The sequence below is a fragment of the Panthera uncia genome (assembly GCF_023721935.1).
Source record: "Panthera uncia isolate 11264 chromosome B3 unlocalized genomic scaffold, Puncia_PCG_1.0 HiC_scaffold_1, whole genome shotgun sequence".
Classification (NCBI taxonomy): domain Eukaryota; kingdom Metazoa; phylum Chordata; class Mammalia; order Carnivora; family Felidae; genus Panthera; species Panthera uncia.
This window is the reverse complement of record NW_026057582.1, coordinates 9,782,479-9,803,394: the sequence shown is the minus strand read 5'-3', so window position 1 is coordinate 9,803,394 and position 20,916 is coordinate 9,782,479. Positions and strand designations below refer to the sequence as shown.

The 20,916-nt window shown below is 50.9% G+C and overlaps 1 protein-coding gene across 1 annotated transcript; it reads right to left on the bottom strand.

Annotated features, from left to right (window-relative positions):
* Window positions 1-443: 443 nt before the first annotated feature.
* SERPINA6 (serpin family A member 6) lies at window positions 444-13,378 on the bottom strand. The gene is made up of 4 exons (XM_049612243.1): window positions 12,722-13,378; window positions 6,659-6,929; window positions 2,430-2,577; window positions 444-994 (listed from the first exon to the last, which is right to left on the bottom strand). The coding sequence occupies exons 1-4, from the start codon at window positions 13,329-13,331 to the stop codon at window positions 809-811; spliced, it is 1,215 nt and encodes a 404-aa protein (XP_049468200.1). The 5' UTR covers window positions 13,332-13,378; the 3' UTR covers window positions 444-808.
* Between the last annotated feature and the right edge of the window lie 7,538 nt (window positions 13,379-20,916).

Genomic DNA, 20,916 nt, shown 5'->3' with positions numbered 1-20,916 from the left:
TTAATTATATTTTAAAGATGTTTAAACAATATTTTATATATATTTGCATATTTACCCTTTTGTATGGGTCCAAATTTCCATTTAGAATCTTGTTTCAGCCTAAAGAACTGCTTAAAAATTTTCTTAGCGAAGGTGGCAAACTTTCTCAGCTTTTGTTTCTCTAAACAATAAAAAAAAAAAAAATCTTGATTTTTGACTTCGTTTTTGAAAGATTGTTTTGCTTTGCTTCTTTTTTAAAGTTTATTTATTTATTTTGAGAGAGGACGAGAGATCGTGAGGCGGGGAGCGGCAGAGAGAGAGGGAGAGGGAGAGAGAGAATCCCAAGCAGGGCATTCAGGGCTTGATCCCACGACCGTGAGATCATGACCTGAGCTGGTATTGAGAGTCGGACCTTTAACTGATTGAACCACGCAGGCACCCCTCTCTTTCTTTTTTAGAGGTGTTGTGTGTGTGTGTGTGTGTGTGTGTGTGTGTATTAGTATTTTAAAGATGTCTTTCTGTTGTGTTTTGGCCTGCATGATTTCTTCTTTTTTAGAAATAATGTCAAACTTACACAAATTTACAAAAACAGTAGTGTTTTCATATGCCCTTCACCCAGCTTCCATGTGTTGCATAACCAGAGACAATGATCGAAGCCAGGGAAGTACAGCGGCACAATGTTTCATTACGGTCAATCCCAGTTTGCCACCTGCCCCACTACAGAAGAGCCTGGAGAAGACTGGGGGACCCTCCCCCTGCCCAGAGCGTGTCTGTGGGGTCCCTGATGCGCAGAGTCAGCCGGTGCTGGGACTCCCCGGGGGACTCCCCGTTAGGTCGGGTTCATAACCTTGCCCAGGAAAAGGCTGCTCCACGTGAAGTGGTCGAAGATCATGACAATGAAGGGCCGGTTGATGTGGACGGCAAGGCGCTTGTACGCCGCCTTCGGCGTGAGCCCGGAGGGGGCAGCCGCCCCCAGGCCGCTCTCACTCAGCTGCAGCATAGCCTTATGGACCACCTGTCGGGGGGGGGGGGCGGAAGGTGGGGGTTGTGCACCTGCTGTGTGTTGGGGGCTTTCCACACCTCGCTTTGAGCCCTCCCACCCTCGGTTCGTGGTGGCAAAGCTGAGGCTCAGAGAGGGTCGCTTGCTGGCTCCCTAGGTGGCGGCCCCAGGATTAGGGCCAACGTCTGTCCACCTCCGGAACCCAGGTGGCACCTAGGCTTCTTCCCTAGAGAGTGGGCAGGTGGAGCCGGCCGCGGGGAGTTTAGGGGGCTCATGGTACTAACTGGACTTCGGTGTCCACATCAGGCACTCCTTCCGGGGTCCTGGGCAAAGGGAGACCTCCCTCCTCCACCCCACTAGTCACATACTAGGGTCCAGTTTATGCAAAGTGCTTGGGCCTGCCCAGGGTGGAAAAGGGACCGTTGAACGGTCTCTCGTTGTGATCAGAATTAGGGAGAATTTCTGAAATCAGCAAAATGCCGGAGTGGCTCGCGTCAGGAGCCTTGGGTGGGTCAGAACTGACTAATAAACAACATCCGAGGGGACGGTGCCTCTCAGCGGCTGGACAGCGAGGAACCGGAGGCTCTGAGAAGCTCCGTAAATAGGCACACGTAGCTAGGAGGAAGCTGAGCGGGGCCAGGGAAGCCCTGGGGTTTGTCCTGGGAAATGAGGTTTCGAGTGGAAGAGACCCAGGGCCAAATGTCACGCCGTTATCCACGAGCTCTGTGGCCATGGGGGGGGGCGGGGGGGGGCGGGGTCATCTACCTTTCTCAAGACAGGCTCCTCCCCCGAGAGATTGGCTCAGGGCTGGCTGACTCAATCCTTCACGGTATGCGTTTTATCCAGCACATACTGCGTGCTGGAGGGAGGGGCTGCTGCCTCTGGAACTCTGTCCTGTCCCCCGTCTGGTTTTGTCACCCACAGGACTGCGAGGTCCCGTGGGGGAAGGGCCCCGTCAGAATAGTGCAGGCATACCCAGTGTCTAGAAGTTTGGGGCACAGATTGGGTGTTCAATACTTATGTTCTGGAGTGACCAGCAGAACACAGAGCTGACAGATGAAGGGTCATGAGTGTAACGGGTAGACGGGCCGATGTGATTTCACTCAGACGTTTCCCATTTCCCTGGTCCCTTCTTGGTACCGGCCGCCCCCAGTCCTGCCATGATGGCTTGGTTTCCCACCCTGTCCCCCTCTGTGTGGCCCGGCGGAAGGGGCACGCGCCTGGGCTGCGACCCTCCCTTGTCACTAGCTTCCGTGTAACCTTAGAGACATCGCATTTCCCTGCGGAGCCTCCGTTTGCCCTGTTGTAAATAAAAGTAGGGGCGTGGACAAGACCCGGGGCTCTCAACCTGGGGCTCAGAGACCCGTTCGTGAATGGGCTCCGTGTTGCTTATTATATTTGTACCGTGAATTTGGGGGGCTCTAGGGAGACCGGCTCTAGGGACATTTACCTTCGACGCCTTCAGCTGGGCCTCTTGGGTGATGCCGGAGAAATCCATCCCGTTGTTGACCCAGTCTGCAATGCCCATGTCCTTCAGGATGGCCCTGAGGTCGTAGTCTCCAGAGATGGACACCTTTGGGATGTGTAGGTCCACCTGGCTGCTCGGGGGGCAGGGGGTAAGCAGATGGGGTTAGACTTCCCCTCCCAGGCGACTTCCGTTTCCTCTGTGACCCCTCCGGACCCTGCCTCCCAGCCGGACACACTTTTGGGGAAAAAGAGAAGGGACAGAACAAGAGGCAGGCTTTGTCTCTTTCGCCATCACATGCATGAGCTTCCTCTCTGGGCCTCTGAATTGCTCGATCTTTTCTTCTCGGCTCTTTCTCTGAGTGGATTCCACTTGTGGTACAGCTGGACATTGAAGAAGAGGGTCCCTGAAGGAGTCCTTGTGGTCCCCCAGGCACCCCCTGCAGAAAGGGAGGGGTGGGGGGAGCACCCTGGGAGCACGGTCCTGGCCCCAGCATTGCCACTAATGCTGTGTAGCTTTAGCCAAGTCCTTGCTTGTCCTCATTTAAAGAGCAAGACAGCGCAGGGGCAGGGCCGTGAGGGCACTTCTCTCCTAGAGGGGAATCAACCTGGTGGATGTCTCCTAGCTTCTGTATTCGCATCCAATGCCTGTGTGTGTGTGTGTGTGTGTGTGTGTGCGTGCGCACACACACACACACACACTCACTCATGCAACCTCAAGGAGTTGGAGCCAACATCTTCAGTTTCCAGATGGAGAGAACCGAACTCAAGAGAAGCTGAAGAATTTCCCCAAAGTCACACCACTGGGAAGCAGCAGAATTGTGAAGAGGTCAGGACTAGTTGCCTCAAAGCCCCATTGCCTCATGGGAAGAGAGAGAGGGAAGGAGGGGGAGAGAGAGAGAGAGAGAGAGAGAGAGGAGGGCAGAGGAAGGGGGAAGGGGGGAGGGAGGAAGGAGGGGCAGGGAGGGAGGGAGAGAAAGAGCCAGGGAGGGAGGAGGGCAGAGGGAGAAGGGGGGAGGGAGGAAGGGGAGGGAGGGAGGGAGAGAAAGAGACAGGGAGGGAGGAGGGCAGAGGAAGAAGGGGGAGGGAGGAGGGGGAGGGAGGGAGAGAAAGGGAGGGAGGAGGGCAGAGGAAAGAGGGAGGGGGAGGGAGGAAGGGGAGGGAGGAGGGAGAGGGAAGGAGGGACAAGGAAGAGAGATGGAGAGAGGGCTGTCACGAGCTGTGTGTGGGGGCAGTGAGTCTTCCCTAGGAGGTAGGAGACAGCTGGACCCTGAGGGGTGCTGCTCCAGGGAGGGGGGAGGTGATCATTGGAGGGGTGAGGTGGGAGAGTGGGTGACACAAGCCTGGAGGTGAGGACCCCTAGGGTCTGACTTCTAGGACTAGCAGAGTGTCATGTGGATGGAGTAGAGAATTCCTGCCCAATCAAAATTCTGCCTTGGATGTTTGTTTAAAAAAAAAAAATCTAGAAGAAAATAGTATGTGTTTTTGATTAATGTTTTTTAAGCTGAAGTGTTTTAGTGAAGAGCTTATTTTTGGTGTAAAGAGAAAGATTATCCTTCTCATTTTCAACAGAAAAGGAGCCAGAATTTGCTTGATCCTCGGTGCACAACCAGCACCCCACCACCAGGGACGCCGTTCCTGAATTCCGGGCTCCCTTGGAAGGGTGGGGGTGGGGCAAGTGAAAGGGCGAGGAGGCAGCGAGGGATCCCTCACGTTGCCCAAACACAGGCTCACGGTCGCACATACCCACCCCACTCCCCCCCCCGTGGCCATGCGAAAGGTCAGGTGCGAGGGGTCCAGGACTAAGGACAACTCTGGGGCCCCACGTAGCGCTAGGGCATCTCCGGGAACCACGGAGCTGACCACACGGCTCTTCCCGGCTGGAGTGAGGTCAGACCCCAGGCGTCCACGTCTCCACTCGCAGAATAGGACTAAACTCTCCAGAAGCCCCGGCCCTGAGCAGCTCTCTGAGGCTACGACTCGAAATAAAAATAACTTGAAACCATAAAACCCAAACCCCGCACATGTATTAACATAGCAGAACTTCTTTCTGGATTTTCTGCCAGCGAAGCTCTTGGATTACAAATTTCATTCAACTAGAATTTGTCTCAGTTTTTGCTGCTGTTGCTGCCTGGCCCTGTGGGTGCCCCGGGACACGGCCTCCTGGCCGGGGTTTGTGCCATTTCCTGTCCCATGTACGCTCTGGGTGGCCCTTCCGCTGGCTGAACTTGCCCTCGGGCTTAACACACAGTTCAAGTGGAAAGCAATTCCCTCCGCAGCCCTTTCTGTGGTCCCCTGGGGCAGCCAAGCAATCCTCCCTTCCCTCAGCATCGAACATTTACTTAGCTCCTTTCTGGTCCCGCGAGGACAGAACTGACGTCATTGTACAGTATTAATTCCAGCAGAATCTGTGTTTCTGCTCTCGAATGCATGTCTTTGAAGTCCATCTTTTGTCCTATCCACCTTCTATCCTTTCTGCTTAGCCTAGTACATGGTCTAAGCTGCTGCTTCCATTTGTGTATATTGAAAGAGGGGCGCCTGGGTGGCTCAGTTGGTTAAGCGAGTGACTTCGGCTCAGGTCATGATCTCACGGTTCGGTTCGTGAGTTCGAGCCCGGCATCGGGCTCTGTGCTGACAGCTCAGAGCCTGGAGCCTGCTTCAAATTCTGTGTTCCGCTCTCTGCCCCTCCCCTGCTCACATTCTGTCTGTCTCTCTCTCTCTCTCAAAAAAAATAAACATTAAAAAAATTTTTTAAAAAGTTACGTGTATTGAAAGAGAGAAAGAAAAGAAAGGAAGGAAGAAGAAGGGAAGGAAGAAAAGAAAGAAATGACAAGAAGGAAGAAAGAGAAAGAAAGAAAAAACAGAAAGAAAGAAAGGAGAAAGAAAGGAGGAAGGAAGGAAGAAAGAGAAAGAAAGAAGGAAAGAAAGAATGAAAGAAAGAAAGAAGAAAGAAAGAAAGGAGAAAGGAAGGAAGAAAGAGAAAGAAAGAAAGGAGAAAGGAAGGAAGAAAGAGAAAGAAAGAAGAAGGAAAGAAAGAAAGAAATGAAGAAAGAAAGGAGAAAGGAAGGAAGAGAAAGAAAGAAAGAAAGAAAGAAAAAGAAAAAAAAAAAGGAAAGGAAAGAAAAGGAAAGGAAAGAAATGGCATCTGTTCTGGAAGCCTTCCTGACTACTCCAGACCCCAGTGTCCCCTTCCTCCCCTGCGTCCCCTTTGCCCTTACGGTCTGCACCGCCCCACGCCCCGCCAGGGCCCACGCTGATGGTGCTGCTCGGATTGCTTGCACACAGACACAACTGCAATCTCACGAGAGTGAGGATCACGTTCAAGAGCATCTATCCCCTCCTCCAAGGTGACCATGATTTTGATTGCCGTCTAACTCAGAGGTGCCTGGGGGGGAAAATGAGTTCGTTCGTCCATTCATTCATTCATTCATTCATCATGCATCATTCATTCCCAGCTCCCATGCTCAGTCAACCCTCCCTGAGTGTGCACCCCTTGCGTGGGCCTCGGGTTGGGCACGCGTTGGCTGGTTGTCCCTCCCCCCTCCCCACTGGCCCGTGGGCATATACACCCCTCACCCCTTTTCCCTTACTCCTTTATTACCTACCTAGGTCCTTACTTTCTTTTTTTTTTTTTTTAATTTTTTAAATATTTATTGATTTTTGAGAGACACTGAGAGAGAGAGAGAGAGCCAGAGAGCTGGGGAGGGGCAGAGAGAGAGAGGGAGACACGGAATCCAAAGCAGGTTCCAGGCCCCAAGCTGTCAGCACAGAGCCCGATGTGGGGCTCGAACTCACGAACTGAGATCATGACCTGAGCTGAAGTCGGACACTTCACCGACTGAGCCATGTGTTGGCTCCGGGATGAAGGAAACGGTCATTTTGGTGTATTTTTTATGGGGTCTCTCAGGAGTGGTAACCGTGCTTGATTTCAGGGGAAGCAAGATAATAACAACGGGTAAGCGAGGGGCCGGGGGCAGTTGGTGAACACAGTTTAAGCCAACAAATCAGAAACGTGATCACGCAGAAGGTAGCTGTTAGCCTCCCAGGGACGGGGCACCTCACTCTGTGGACTGCCCCAGCGTATCTCAGTGTCAACCGACAGGTGGATGAACAGGTGTGACCTCTCGGTCAGAGAACCTCAGGCCGCTGGGGACCCAGCGGACGGGAAAGCGATGAGCCCCGGAGGGCGGGTCCAGGGGGAGGGCAAGGGCTTACCTGATGGTCAGCGACTCAGACCACCTCTGAATGGTGTCCCTGCTCAGCGCGGCGATGACTGTGTCCATCTTCCCCTCGTCTGGGAGGATGAAGAAGACGGTCCCGTTGCCCGTGTATTCCAGCTGTACCAGCTGGCAGGGGAGCACCCGGTCTTTCAGGTACTTGGTGGGGCTCGACTGGAACATCATGGGCACGGTCACCACGGTGCTCTCGTTCACATAGAAGTTCTCCTCCCTGGTGCTTTCCGGGTCGAAGGGGTGTGCCCACATGCCTGGGAGAGGAGGGAGGGGGAGGGCAGGAGACAGGCCCGTGAGAGTGGGTGACACGAGAGCTCTAGGCCGGGTCGCGGCCCCCACCAGGGAGGCGGGAGGTTCCCGGTAAGGTATGAAATCCCCGGCACTTTTGAGCCTGTTGTATTCTCCACCTCTTGGCACGGACTGAGGGTTCACTCTGTTCCTGAGCTGCTAAAAACAGGAGGAGGGAGACAGAGGGGAATGCTGGGCCTTGGATATGGGGGTCGGATTCAGGAAACCAGATTTTGCCTCCCACCCGAGCCCGGAGTGGATCCCAGATTGGAGGGCTCTGAAATCGTGTCGAATGGAACTCGGGCTGTGAATTCGAGGTCAGGAGTGGGGGAGGTTTGGAGCAAGGGACCGCCCGTCCCGTCCCCGTGCCTTGACGTCAGCCACAGAAGCCCAGCAGGCCCCCTGGTCCCCCGTGGACCGTGCCCTTGTGAGGTCTCTGTGTCCCAACTGAGGCTGCCTGGAGGTGGCGGCCAGAGCAGAGGTCCAGGCAGGCCTCTCTCCATCCCGCCGCCTGCAGGATCTGCGGACCACAAGGCCAGAACTCTTCTTCTGTTCAGCCTCAGTCTCCGTGAAGGGCTCCTAAGGGAGGCAGTAGGGAGAGGTGGGTGGAGGTGGGGAAAGGGCCGGGTGGAGGTGGGGCCTGGAGCCTATGCCCCGCCCCCCCCTATGCCCCGCCCCCTCCCTGGTGCCTGAATGTGACATCGCAGCCTGGCTGTCTCACAGCAAGCGGGATCATTTGAGGGCTTTCAAACCATCCTCCAGAGGAGGCCTGGGACCCCCTGGACTGAAGGCAGTGGTTCACTTACTAAGTGGTCACTTAGTTCACTTACCTGTCCGACTTCCAGCAAAAAAAAAAAAAAAAAAAAAAAGTGAATTTTTTCAGGGTTAGGTTTTTCCTTGGGCACAAAACAAAATACAGAATGGGGCCTGACCTCTATTTTAGGGGATTTTTTTTCCTTGAAAGTTCTCGGGCCATGAGAACTCGGGGTCGGGAAACTTAAGAATTTATGGGGGCAAACTGGGGAGAGCAAGGATGATTCCTGCAGAAAACCTTCTAACGATATTTTTAGTGTTCTCAAAAAAAAGAAAAAAAGCTGTCGAGAGAGTCCACTAAGTAAGGGACATGCCAGGGACACTTTGCCTGCCCTAAGTTTAGTGACAGATAGCTATGCCACTGCTCATTGCTACTTATTATGCCGGCCTTCTGGAAACATATTAGGGTAGCCCCAGCTTAAACAGGGGCTTGCCACTTAGTTTGGCTGTGTTCCAGAAAATCTGTATACAACAAAGCAGCACACGCCCCTGTCGGCTCTCGCATTCAGATTTCTATTTCCAAAGCCGTTCGGATTTTATCACCAGGAACTACTCTTTTCCGTCAGCTCAGTCCCACTGTGGTCGTGAGAACATTGAGAAACTGCCAGATGATGTCACCAAATGACGTCACCAAATGACGGCTGTCCCACAAGCCCCCTCGCGGGCCCCGGAGCACCCCTTCCCCCGTACCTGGGTTTACGACCCTCTGCTTCCAAGGAAGTGCTGCCAGAATCTCTATGCAACCACTGTTGAGCTCCTGCCATGTGCCAAGCACTGTGCAAAGGCACTGGGGCCTCCAAAGAGACAAGGATACCAGGCAGGAGCACACAGTCTGTGGGAGAGATGGCCTGTGGAGTTTGGGGGAGCACTCGGAAACCTTTCTGGGCAAACAAACATTCCCAGAGTCCTTGACCCTCCCGCGATTGAGTGTAAAGAACACGAATGGAAACACCAAAGACCCTGAAGGGCCAACTAATATTTGACAAGGGAGCCGAGATAACTCAATGGAAAAAGATAGTCTCTTCAATACCTGGTGCTAGGAAAACTGGGTATTCATGCAAAAGAATGAAGCTGGACCCACATCCTACACCACATGCAAAAGTTAACTCAAAGTGAATTAAAGATCGGAAACCATAGGGCACCTGGGTGGCTCAGTCAGTTAAGCATCCGACTCTTGACTTCGGCTCAGCTTATGATCGCGAAGTTCGTGAGTCTAAGCCCCTCATCAGGCTCCGTGCTGACAGTGCAGAGCCTGCTTGGGATTCTCTCTCTCTCCTCTCTCTGCCCCCTCCGTCTCAAAATACATAAATAAACGTAAAAAAAACCTGAAACCATAAGGCTAGAAAACATAGGGAAAAAGAAGCTCCCTGACATTGATTTTGGTGCTGACTTTTTGGATATGACTCCAGAATCGCAAACAACAAAAGGAGAAATAAACCAGAGGGACACCTCAAACTAAAAAGCTTCTGCACAGCCAAAGATACAATCAACACAACGAGAGGCGGCCTACAGAATGGAAGAAAACATTTGCAGACTGCATATTGGATAAGGGGCTACTATCCCCCATATATAAGGAGCTCATATACTTTGATAGCAGAAAGCAAATAATTCAACTAAAAAATGAGCGGAGGCCTTGAATAGGTATTTTCCCACAGAAGACGTACGAATGGCCAACAGGTACATGGAAAGGGGCCCGACATCCCTCATCGCCAGGGAAATCCAGTCAAAGCCACATGAGCTATCACCTCCCACCTGTGCGTGTGGCTAGTGGCAAAAAGACGAGAGAGAACAAGGGTTGGTGAGGATGTGGAGAAGAAGGAGCCCTCGTGCCCTGCGGGCGGGAACGCAGATCGGTGCAGCCGATTTTACGTGGAAAACGGTAGGGAGGTTCCTCAAAAAGTTAAAAACGGAAATTCCATATGATCCAACAATCCCACTCCTGGGAATACATCAGAAGGAAATTCACTCACCATCTCAAAGAGATAAAGACATTATCTGTACTCCTATGTCCGTCACAGCGTTATTGACAATAACCGAGATGCGGAAGCAACTTAGGTGTCCACTGATGGATGGATGGATGGGTAAGGATAACGCGTGCACACACACACACACACACACACACACACAGGGATATTATTCAGCTACAGAAAAAAGAAGGAAAACCTGCCATTTGTGACCATATGGATGAATCTTGAAGGCATTATCCTAAGTGAAATGAGTCGGACACAGGAAGACAAATACTGTATGATCTCACAGGTATGTAGAATCTAAAAACCTAGAACTCCTACCACGTGAGGGGATGTGGGTGTCAGCTCGCCTCATCTTGGGGGTCATTTTGCAGTTTGTGCGTATATCAAGTCATCACGCTGTAGGTCTTGAACGCAGGCAATGTTATAAACTAATTATGTCTCAGTAAAAGTGGAGGGAAAAAATTGCTGCCTTGGCCGGGTCAGCCTCACACCCTCCCGGGAGGGACATCGCTGCCAGGTGGGCCTCCAGGCTGGTGCGGAGGATGGAGGACAGAAGGAGGGGGGCTTAACATGACGGTAAGTCTGTCCAGGTAGCATAGAGCTGGGGGGGGGTGTGGTTGGCTAACGGGGGGCACTGAGTAGGAGTTGGAGAGAAGAGAAAAGGGCAAGTGAGGATTCTTTCTGGAGACTATGATCTGGACGAGCTTTGAGGTTGTTGAGAGATACATATTAAATGTGGTTGTTACCTTTTCCCCCCGTTTCACTTGCATTTCTTCAAATATGACTGGTTAACTGAGACCGAACCACCTGAGCGCAGGCTTATAAGGTCTAACAAGATGTTTGTTAAAAATGAGGTGTGGGAAGACTGTAGGGGGTGCTCACGAGAAGCAAGGATTTGCCTGAGGGAATCAGGGGAGGTTTCAAGGAGGAGGTAACTTTTGAGCCAAGATTTGATGAGTGGGAAGAAGTTTTTGGCGCAGGCAGGTTGGGGGGCGGCTCAGGGGACAGAAAGAGTATGGGTTTTGCGGCAGGCAGAATGGCCGCCCAAATATGCCCACATCCTAATTCATGGAACCCGTGACTCTGTTATGTTACATGGCAAGAGGACATTAAGGTTGCCAATCTGGCGATCTAGAGAGGAGGAGATCATTCTGGATTATCCAGGTGGGCCCAGTATCGTCACAAGGGTTTGCTTAAGAGTGGAAGAGGATGGTGGGAGGGGCAGGGGCAGAGGAGAGGTCATGGTCATGTGCTAACTAACAGGCTTTAAGAGCAAACGAAGGGCCCAGCAGCCAAGGAACGCAGGTGGCTTTTAGAAGCTGGGAAGGGCAAGGAACCGATTCTTCCTTGGAGCCTCCGGAAGGAACGTAGCCCTGCCAACACTTTTACTTTAACCGCCGCGTGACCCATTTTGGACTTCTGACCTCCAGCATTGTTAAGATAATAAATCCACATTGTTTTACGCCACCGTGTTTGTGGTGGTTTGTTACAGCAGCCATAGGGAACTAATTCAGGCTTCCATGAGGACAGGCGTGCTCCCGGACCGGAAGGAACTCAGTGTGGTTGGACACTGTGCACGTGTGCATGTGTGTGTGGGTGTGGGCGTGCTGTGTGTGTTAAGGTGTGCCTGCGCGTGTAATTGCTCTGTGTGCACACGTGTGTGTGTACAGGTGTGTGCGCGTGCGCTCACGTGCACGCTGTGTGTGTGTGTGTGTGTGTGTGAGCGTGCTGTGTGTTGGGAAGTTGGAAAAGGGAAAACGTTGAGATGCGAGGCTAGAGAGGACAGAGAAGCAGATGTCTCTAGGCCAGGGTCCTCAGCCTTGGGATGATAGCCACTCTGGGGCAGATATCATTGTGGGGGCTGTCCTGTGCATTGTAGGAGGCTTAGCGGCCTCTCTGGCCTCTACTTACTAGATGCCAGGAGCACACCCCACTGTACCCGCAGTTGTGACAACCCAAAATGTCTCCAGACACTGCCAAGCGTCCCTGAGGGTGGAAGGAGGAGGTGGAGATTACCCTGGGTTAAGAACCACTGCCGTAGACTAAGGATTATAGATTTTATTCTCAAGGATAAGGTATCCCTTGGGGCGCCTGGGCGGCTCAGTCGGTTAAGGGTCCGACTTCGGCTCAGGTCATGATCTCTCAGTTCACGAGTTCGAGCCCCGCGTCAGGCTCTGTGCTGACGGCTCAGAGCCTGGAGCCTGCTTCAGGTTCTGTGTCTCCCTCTCTCTCTGCCCTTCCCCCACTCACACACACTCTCTCTGTCTCTCTCCCTCTCTCTCTCAAAAATAAATAAACATTAAAAAAAATTAAAAAAAAGAATAATGTATCCCCAAATTATCTGATCATAAATACGATTGGGGGAGGGGGCCTTGTTAAAAATGCAAACTTCTGGGACTTTCTTCCAGCAGTTTTGCTTCAGTACGTCTAGCATGGGCTCTGGAATCTATAATTTTAACAAGTCCCCATGGTGACTTCTGTGAACAAGAACTTTGGAACACCCTGCTCCAAACCGGGGAGGAAGGGCTGGAGTTTGGCTGAGATGGCACTTGGTCAGAGCTGGCTGTGAATTCTGGGGGTGTGTGTAGCCTGGGGGCCATCTGGGGGGAGTTTCTGGGGGGCACGGGCTGTGTCTGGCTGGGCTTCCAGCCCCTGGCCCAGTGCCCGACTCCCGGCCAGCACTCAGACAACATACGTAGACCACGGGGCGGTCGGATTGTTCACCATTACATGTTTGGGCCTTGAATGAACCTACCGGAGCTTGGGTGAGTGGCTCAATTCTTCCAGGTGTCATTTTGAACATTTGTAAGATGGTATCATTCTACTTTCCTAAGAGGACTGTGGTGAAGACAGAGATTCCCAGATGAAAATGTGCTTTGTAAAATCCAAGATTTTGCCCAAGAATGCACCCTGGGTTTTGATGGCTCTTACTGTTCTTGGCAATGGGATGGGTGGGACGGTGGGGGGGGGGGTACCTTTGAAGAAGATGTAGTTGACCAGGACGAGCGTGGCTGAACTATCCAGCTTCGATAACAAGTTCACAATTTTCCCCTGGGTCTTATTTTCGATATACTCATTGATTTGTCTGCTGGCTCCAGCCCAGTCCTCGAAATCCGTAGCCAAGACCTCCAACCCATAGTAGTGCTTGCTGTCTGCTGAGAACGACTCCAGTGGCTCCAGGCTGCGGTCAAGGAACAAGGCGTTACCCATAGCCATCTCCAGTGTGGCGTCTGACTCCTTGTGGAAATGGTGAAGGTGCTGAAAACCCTGGTGGATCTCAGCTTCGGATGTCTTGGTGAGGTTGAAGCCCAGGCCCTGGAGAAGCTGGGCCCGTGTGTAGCCACGGGCGCCCAGGGACAACATAGCTAAGGCCATGGAGATGCTCAAGGGAGAGATGAAGACATTCTCGCCAGGAGCTGAAGCCACTAGATGCCTATATAGGGTAAAGGCAAAGTCAACATTGTTTGGAGCCAAGTCCCGTTGAGGGCTCCTTGTGCTCACATCGGTGTCGGGGTCCTGAGCCTGGACGGTCCAGAGGTCACTGGTGGATAGCCAGAGGAAACAGGTGCACAGGGAAAGCAGCATTGTCCAGGATGGTCCAGCCCTGCCAAATCAGGAACGCTCATTAGACAATGTGGGGCCTCCAAGGCGGTGGGGCATGGCGAAAAGGTGGGCAGAAGACCCCATGGAAGGCCCCATTCAAGCCTCAGTTCCTTCCTCCCCATTGGCTGTGTGACCTGGGGCAAGTCAGGACTCTGGGCCTCAACTTCCTCATCTGAAAGTATGATTATACCTGCTATGATTTATCAAGTACCTACCAGGCGCCCAATGCTGACCTATGTGTTTTGCCTATATTTCTCATTTAATCCTCACTGACAAACAAATCAAGTAGGTATTATTATTATGATTTGACGTAGGCAGAAAGGGAGGCCCAGGAAGGTTAAATATCTGACCAAGTGATACATTCAAAGAACTGAAAGAAGAAAACTATCAACTAAGAATCCTGTACCTGGCAAAACAATCCTTTCAAAAAAATTTTTTTAATGTTTATTTATTTTTGAGAGATAGAGCATGAGTGGGGCAGGGGCAGAGACAGAGAGAATCGGAAACAGGCTCCAGGCTCTAAGCTATCAGCGCAGAGCCCGATGCGGGGCTCGAACTTGGGAACGGTGACATCATGACCTGAGCTGAAGTCGAATGCTTAACCGACTGAGCCACCCAGGTGCCTGGGTAAAACCATCCCTTAACAATGAGGGAGAAATCTAGACAGTCCCAGATGAACAAAAGCTGGGGGAGTTCACTGCCACTAGACCTCACCTGTAAGAAATGCTGAAGGGAGCCCTTCTGGTTGAAATGAAAGGATAAATAAATACCATCTATAGGAAGAAATAAAATCTCTCGTGAAGGTAAATATATGAGCACTTAGAAAAACTTGTATTATTGTAATTTTGCTTTCTAACTCCACTTTTAATTTTTGATATGATTTAAAAGACAAATCCATGAAAAGCAATTATTAGTCTATGTTTTTGGATACACAACGAATGAAGATGTGATTTGTGACTTAAGCAACTGAAAGGATGGGCGGTATGGAGCTGCATAGGAACAAGGTTTTTGTATGCTGTTGAAATTAAGCTGGCATAAATTCAAGTGAGAGTGTTATAACTTTAGGGGGTTAAACGTAATTTCCATGGTAACCATACCAAATCCAGACAGAGAACCTAGAAAGAAAGAAAACTACAGATAAATATTGCTTATGAGCATTGACGTAAAAATCATCAGCAAAATCCTAGCAACTAGAATTCAGCAGTACATTAACAGGATTACACACTATGACCAAGTGGGATTTATTTCTGGAATGCAAGGATGGTTCCACATGTAAAAATCAACCAGTGTGCTATATAGCACATTAACAGGACGAAGAAAAAAAAAGACCACGATCATCTCAGTTGATGCAGAAAAAGCATCAACTTTGGCATTATTCCACACAGCCTTTCAAGATAAAAGCATTTAGCAAACTAGGACTAAAAGGAAGCACTTCAATAAAATTAAAAAAAAAAAAAACAACATATATGAAAGGCCCACAGCTAATGTAATGGTGAAAGATTGAAAACTTTTCATCTAAGATTTGGAACGACGCGTGATGCCTGCTTTTGCCTTTTCTACTTAACGCAGTCCTGGAAGCTCTAGCCAGAGAAATTAGGCAAGAAAAAGAAATAAAAGGCATCCAAATTGGAAAGGAAGAAGTGAAATTATCTCTGCTCATAGGCAACCTGAGCAACATCACAGAAACATGTGGAAAACACTAAAGATTCTACAAAAGCTCTGCTAGAACCAATAAATAAATTCAGCAAAGTGACAGGCTACAAAATCAACACACACACACACACACACACACACACACACTAATCAGTTCTGTTTCCATATACTAACAACGAACAAGCTGGAAAGGAAATTAACAAAACAATTCCATTTACAATAGTATCAAAAAGAATAAAATACTTAGGAGTTAACTAAGGAGGTATAAGACTTGTGCACTGAAAACTGCAAAACGTGGCTGAAAGAAACTACAGAAGAGATAAATAAATGAACAGACATGCTGTGTTCATGGATTGGAGGACTTAATATTCTTAAAGTTGTCAACATTACCCTAAGACATCTACTGATTAGACGCAATCCTTATCAAAATCCCAATGATGCAATGTGCAGAAATAGGAAAATCCATTGAGAATTCATAGAGAATCTCAAGGGAACTTGAATAGCCAAAAATGGGCTTGAGAAAGAAGAACAGAGTTGGAGATCTCATACTTCCTGATTTTTACATTCCTCAACGTAAGGGAGAAATAAAACTCAGAAGAAAACATAGAGAAAATACTCCGTGACACTGGATTTAGTGATGATTTCTTGGACATGACACTAAAGGTACAAGCAACAAAAGAAACATTAGACATACTGGATTCTTTAAAAATTCTTGTTCACGCAATAGAGTAGAAAGGCAACCCACAAAATGGGGGAGAATATTTGCAAATGCCATATCCGATAAACGACAAACATCCAGAGTAGAGAAAAACTCAAGTACAAAAAAATAAAAAAAAATCCAATTCAAAAAATGGGCCAAGATGTTGAGCACACATCTCTTCAAAGAAGGTATACAGATGGCCAACAGGCACGTGAAGAGATGCTCACATTGACGTCATTGGGGAAATGCAAATCAAAACCACAATGAGATACAACTCAGACCCATTAGCGTGGCTATTTCAAAAATCAAACCGAACCGCAACAGCCAAACAGAAAACAGGTGTTGGATATGGAGGACTTGGAGACCCTGTACCTTGCTGGTGGGAATGGTAAATGGTGTAGCCGGGTGGAAAAGACAACAGCAGTGCCTCAAAAAACTAAACACAGAGTTACCATATGACCTAGCGATTCTTCTGAGCATATACACAAAAAAATTGGAAGCAGAGATTTGAGCAGATATTTGTACACTCCGATGTTCACAACGGCATTATTCACAGTAACAACAACAACAACAAATGCATACAATCCAAATGTCCATCAATGGATGAAAAGATAAATAAAAGGTGGTTGTATAAAGAAAACACTCCTGTGTTTCTCCTTTCCTCTCGCCCGACTGCCACGCTTCCCTCTGACGCCAAGTATGAGGGTTTTCCACACCCCGGGCAATTCTCCACCACCAGCTGGATGCCCTACAGTGTAACTCAATTCTGACACTATCCACCCCTGCAGGTTAAGGGCTCTCAGCTCCCACAAGACTGCCCACCCCTGACTTCAGATGCCAATCACAAGTCCCAGCTTGTCACCCTGTACTTCTGACTGGCTGTAAATCAAGGTTCCCATGACCATCTCACCGGGTTTGATAATTTGCTAGACCGGGCTCACAGAACTCAGGGAAACACTTACTTACAGTTTATTATAAAGGACAGAATAAGGAGTATGAATCAACAGCCAGACAAAGAGATTTATAGGGCGAGGTCCAGACGGGTCCCAAGCACAGGAGCTCCTGTCTCCCAGAGAAAGGGGGGGGGGGGGGGGCAGTGAGACTGAAAATTCCAAGCTTCTGATCATGGCTTGGTCTTTCCTGGACCAGCCCCATCCTGAAGCTATCCAGGCCCCTAGCAAAAGTCACCTCATTAGAACAACAGACACTGCTACTGCCCAGGAAGTTCCAAGGGATTTAGGAACTCTGCATCAGGAACCAGGGGCAGAGACCAAATATTAGAACGTGAGTTGCTCCCGATGCTCTTATCACTTAGGAAATTACAAGGATTTTAGGAGCTCGGTATCAGCAACCAGGGGGCAGGGACCGATATATATTCTTTCTTTTATTTAACAGTGTTATATGGATGCTAGAAACGGCTGCACAGCAGTATGGAGGTACATAATGCCACTGAACTGGACATTTGAAAATAATTTAAAAGATCAATCTTTTGTATATTTTATCACTATAAGAAACTTAAGGAAGGGGCTCCTGGGTGGCTCAGTCGGTTAAGCGTCTGACTTCGGCTCCGGTCATGATCTCACGGCTCGTGAGTTCGAGCCCCACGTCGGGCTCCGTGCTGACAGTTCAGAGCCTGGAGCCTGCTGGGGATTCTGCGTCTCCCTCTCTCCCTCTCCCCCTCCTCCGTTCACACTCTGTTTCTCTGTCTCTCAAAAAATAACACATAAATGCTAAAAGAAAAAAAAAAGAAAATTAAGGAGAAAAAGACATACAGACCCTTTTCAAAGATGTTTGGTAAGAGCAATTAAAAAAAATGCAGCCAAGGTCAAAACCAGTAAGTGAACGTTCTACCTGCAGGGCTGCTGGTCCCCAGCTCCCCTGTGCTTTAGGGAGCTACCTGTATCCCAGTAAAGAAGAAGGAGCAGGACCCCCTGCACTGCCCCGCCTAGGGGACCCACCATTCAGGAAGGGGGCCGGGAGCCCACAGTGAAGACAGTACCCCCAGGAGAACGTGGTGCACTCTGATTTGGGGACCACTGGTCTGTTCTGGAACACCCCGAGGCCCTGGCATGCTCCAAAACCAGCACCTCGTGAGCGACAGATGCAACTCCCACCCCCACCCCTCTTCCAGGCCCCTCCACACTCCTGCGTGTCCCCCTCCGTGTGGTGGGACAAGTCCTGCTGAAGTTCCCTGCCCTGTGCTCCCTGCTTCTTTCCTTTCCTGCTTTGACAACAGCCCTGCTGCCCTCCCCTCCCTTCTCGGCTGCCTGGCTTTCATTTTCCTGGTCTTGTGGGAGGCCACGCTGCATTAGGAGCCCAGCATTGCTGTTTATGAACCAGGTGACATGCGTGGACTGTTTAAACTCTGCCTCAGTTTCCTCAGTATAATTATAGAGTTGGTAATAATACCCACCACTGGCCTTTCCCCCTTTGACCTTCTGATTTTCTGGTATTTGCTTCCTTGTTCTAGTCTCAGAGCACAGTCCACATCTGGGGCCTGTCACCTCTTCCAGGATTAGCAGCCGCCCCTCCCTGGTGTCCTTGCCCCTGTTCTGCGGAGCCCTCCCTCCCCTCTGCAGCCAGAGGCATCTTTTCAAAATTCAATCCATTGGCCATTCTCCTGCTGAGTGGCTCCCGGCTGTTTCCAGGAGGGGTTGGTCCTCCATAACGTGGCCCAAGGTGGTGGTCATGACTCTGTGCCTGGTGACAGCCCTGCCTCAGCCTCAGATCTGGTCCCTTGAAGTCTGAGCCACAGCACTGCTGGGTATCTCGGCGGCCATCCTTCCAGCACGTACCAGACCTTCAGCCCTCTGCCAGGGGACAGTTCCACTGTTTGTGGAGCAGGGCTCTGGCCTGGGAGCTAGGGACAAAGACGGACCCGCCCCAGTCCTGCCCCGCGTGGCTCCATTCTGCAGACCTATCCTTCCCCTGCCTTGCCTGGCTCACCTCCTTTTGCCCCTGGGCACGTAGAGCCCAGCCCTCCTCCAGGAGACCTGCTCTCTATGCCTCCCTGTTGTGGCCCCATCACACTGCAGCGAAGTCTCTGCCTTAGCCCCGTCCCCTCCACACCCGCTTGGAGCCCTCCGGGGCAAGGACCTGGTGCGGGGCGCAGCCGGGAGCGGGGCTGGCTTACCCCAGTTACGAGTTCTTGCTTCCCTCCTCTTCCTGTTGTTTCTGGGACTTCAGGCCTCATCCCCTCCTGGGTTAATCCTCCAAGGTAAGGACCCCACCTTGTGCGATTGTGAGATTGTCGTGAATACCAGTCACAGCTGTTATTAGTGCCTTCGTATGTGGCCTCACTCAATGGGTCGTCCTGGGCCCACTTTACAGATGAGAGAATTGAGGCCCAGGGAGGTAGAGTAACCTGTTCAGAGCCGACATTCTAAGCCCTGCAGCCTGGCCTCAGAGCCTGGGCCGAGCCCTTCTGCCCTTCTCTACAGGAAGCTAAGTGATGAGGGTAAAATAGCTCTCCAAAAAGTGCCCGGCCGCGTCACAATGCAGTGTCCACAATCGTGGTGACTTTCATTTCATGTCTGTCCCCCTCGTCGCTCATGTTTGCAGTGATGCTCCAAACACACACCCACCGCGTTCTTTATTTTCACAAACGCCCCTGTGGGCCAGGTGCCGTCTCGGGGCCCTCTGCATTTAACCCTCAGCACACGTGGTGTCGCGCACAGTCCTGTTCCATCTGCAGGGTCCCTGCCCCGGGTGAACCAGGGGTGGCAGGCGTGTGCGACCCTGCGGCACGCCCGGTGTCCCTGCCCGCATCCCCCGGCAGGGGGCGCTGCCTCGCACCCGTCCAGCCCAGCTGTCACAGCCTTGTGCTATTGGGCAGGGCTTAGGAGCCTCGGCCAAGGGACCGATGGGAATGACTCTCAGCTCGGCGTCAAGCCCTGCGAGCCTGGAGGCCAGGGGAAATCACATCCGCATGGGTGACCCACAGACTCCGCCAAAGCCTCCCAGCGTCACTGCTCCTATAGCCTCGTATCACTGCTGGCTGCCCTAATACTCGGTGCCCGTTAAAAAAAATCACAGAAGATGCAGTCCTGGCTTCGTTCTGGTGGCGGCGGGGCAGGAGCGGGAGGGACGGACGGTGTTCGGTGTTACTCACGGTCTGCAAAGGGCTGAGGCTGCAACCGCCGGCCTAGTCCCGGGCCCCAGGAGGCGTACAGTAAGCCGGTGGGGCGCCACCGCTAAATCTTGTTTGCCAGCTTTCCCGCTGGTTAATGGTTAGAGGGGGGCCAGTGGCCTTCACCATTTGGTGGTCCCCTCCCCCCCGACATTAACCAATGGGAGGCTTTTCCAGGAAATTTGAGCAAACACAGCAACGCTGCAAGTTAACTTTCCTCTGCGGGCAATTCCCTGAATTTTATTTTTAATATCAAAATGTGGCCGCGGTTGCGTCAGTGCCTGTGGTTGCCTGGCGGCAGCTGGCGCGGAAGCCGCAGGTGCCCTTAATTAGCACAATGGCACCGGACACCTGTGGAGAACCAGGTGCCAAGCTTGGGCTGGGGATGAGTCCTGCAAGGGTTCTGGCTTCCAGGGGACCTCCGTCCGGTGGGAGAGAGGCATGGAATGAAAGCAGCCGCGTGCTTCCCACAGATGCTCTCACTTGCTCTGCACAATGACTTTATGAAGTGGGGACAGTTCTTACCACTTTTGTTTAGATGAGGCGACTGAGAGAGCTTCCCTTGGGATTCTGATCCAAGACCACTCAACTCGAAAGTCTAGTGCCTTCCCTCTTTCCCACATTTTTATTCTCTTTTGATTGGAAGTGACAGACAACAAACATTTTAAAGCAAAAAAAAAAAAAAAAAGAAAAAACCACCCCCAAAACCAATATATATTGAGTCTCATGAATGAGCGTTCTGAGGGGGTGGGGAGGGCTTCAGGCTTGGCTGGATCCAGGGCTTCCAGGTTGGGTATCATTTCTTGGTCTCTCTTTTAAAAAAAATTCTTTCTTGGCTCTTTTTCCAGCTTTCCTGCTTTAGCCTGTACAGTGTGGGGCACCGGTAGCCACTGCGGCTGCAGGTTATTTGGTTATCACTGGGTTCTTTGATATCAGAAGGAGAGAGACACTTTTTTCTCACTGTTTATATCAGTTCCCCAAAGGACTCCAGAGTTGATTGCTCATCCTTGGCCTTATCACAGCGCACAGAACGGGGCCTTGCGAAAGCCCAGCAGGTTCCTGTGCCCTCTGCTGGTTGATAACAT

Excerpts from the sequence above, each read along its gene's own strand:
- SERPINA6 (XM_049612243.1), bottom strand. The coding sequence starts at position 13,331 with ATGCTGCTTTCCCTGTGCACCTGTTTCCTCTGGCTATCCACCAGTGAC. Across the intron at positions 6,930-12,721 it reads CAACTACATCTTCTTCAAAG|GCATGTGGGCACACCCCTTC; the intron begins GTACCCCCCCCC and ends CTCCTCTCCCAG. Across the intron at positions 995-2,429 it reads CCCAGCTGAAGGCGTCGAAG|GTGGTCCATAAGGCTATGCT; the intron begins GTAAATGTCCCT and ends CCCCCCCGACAG.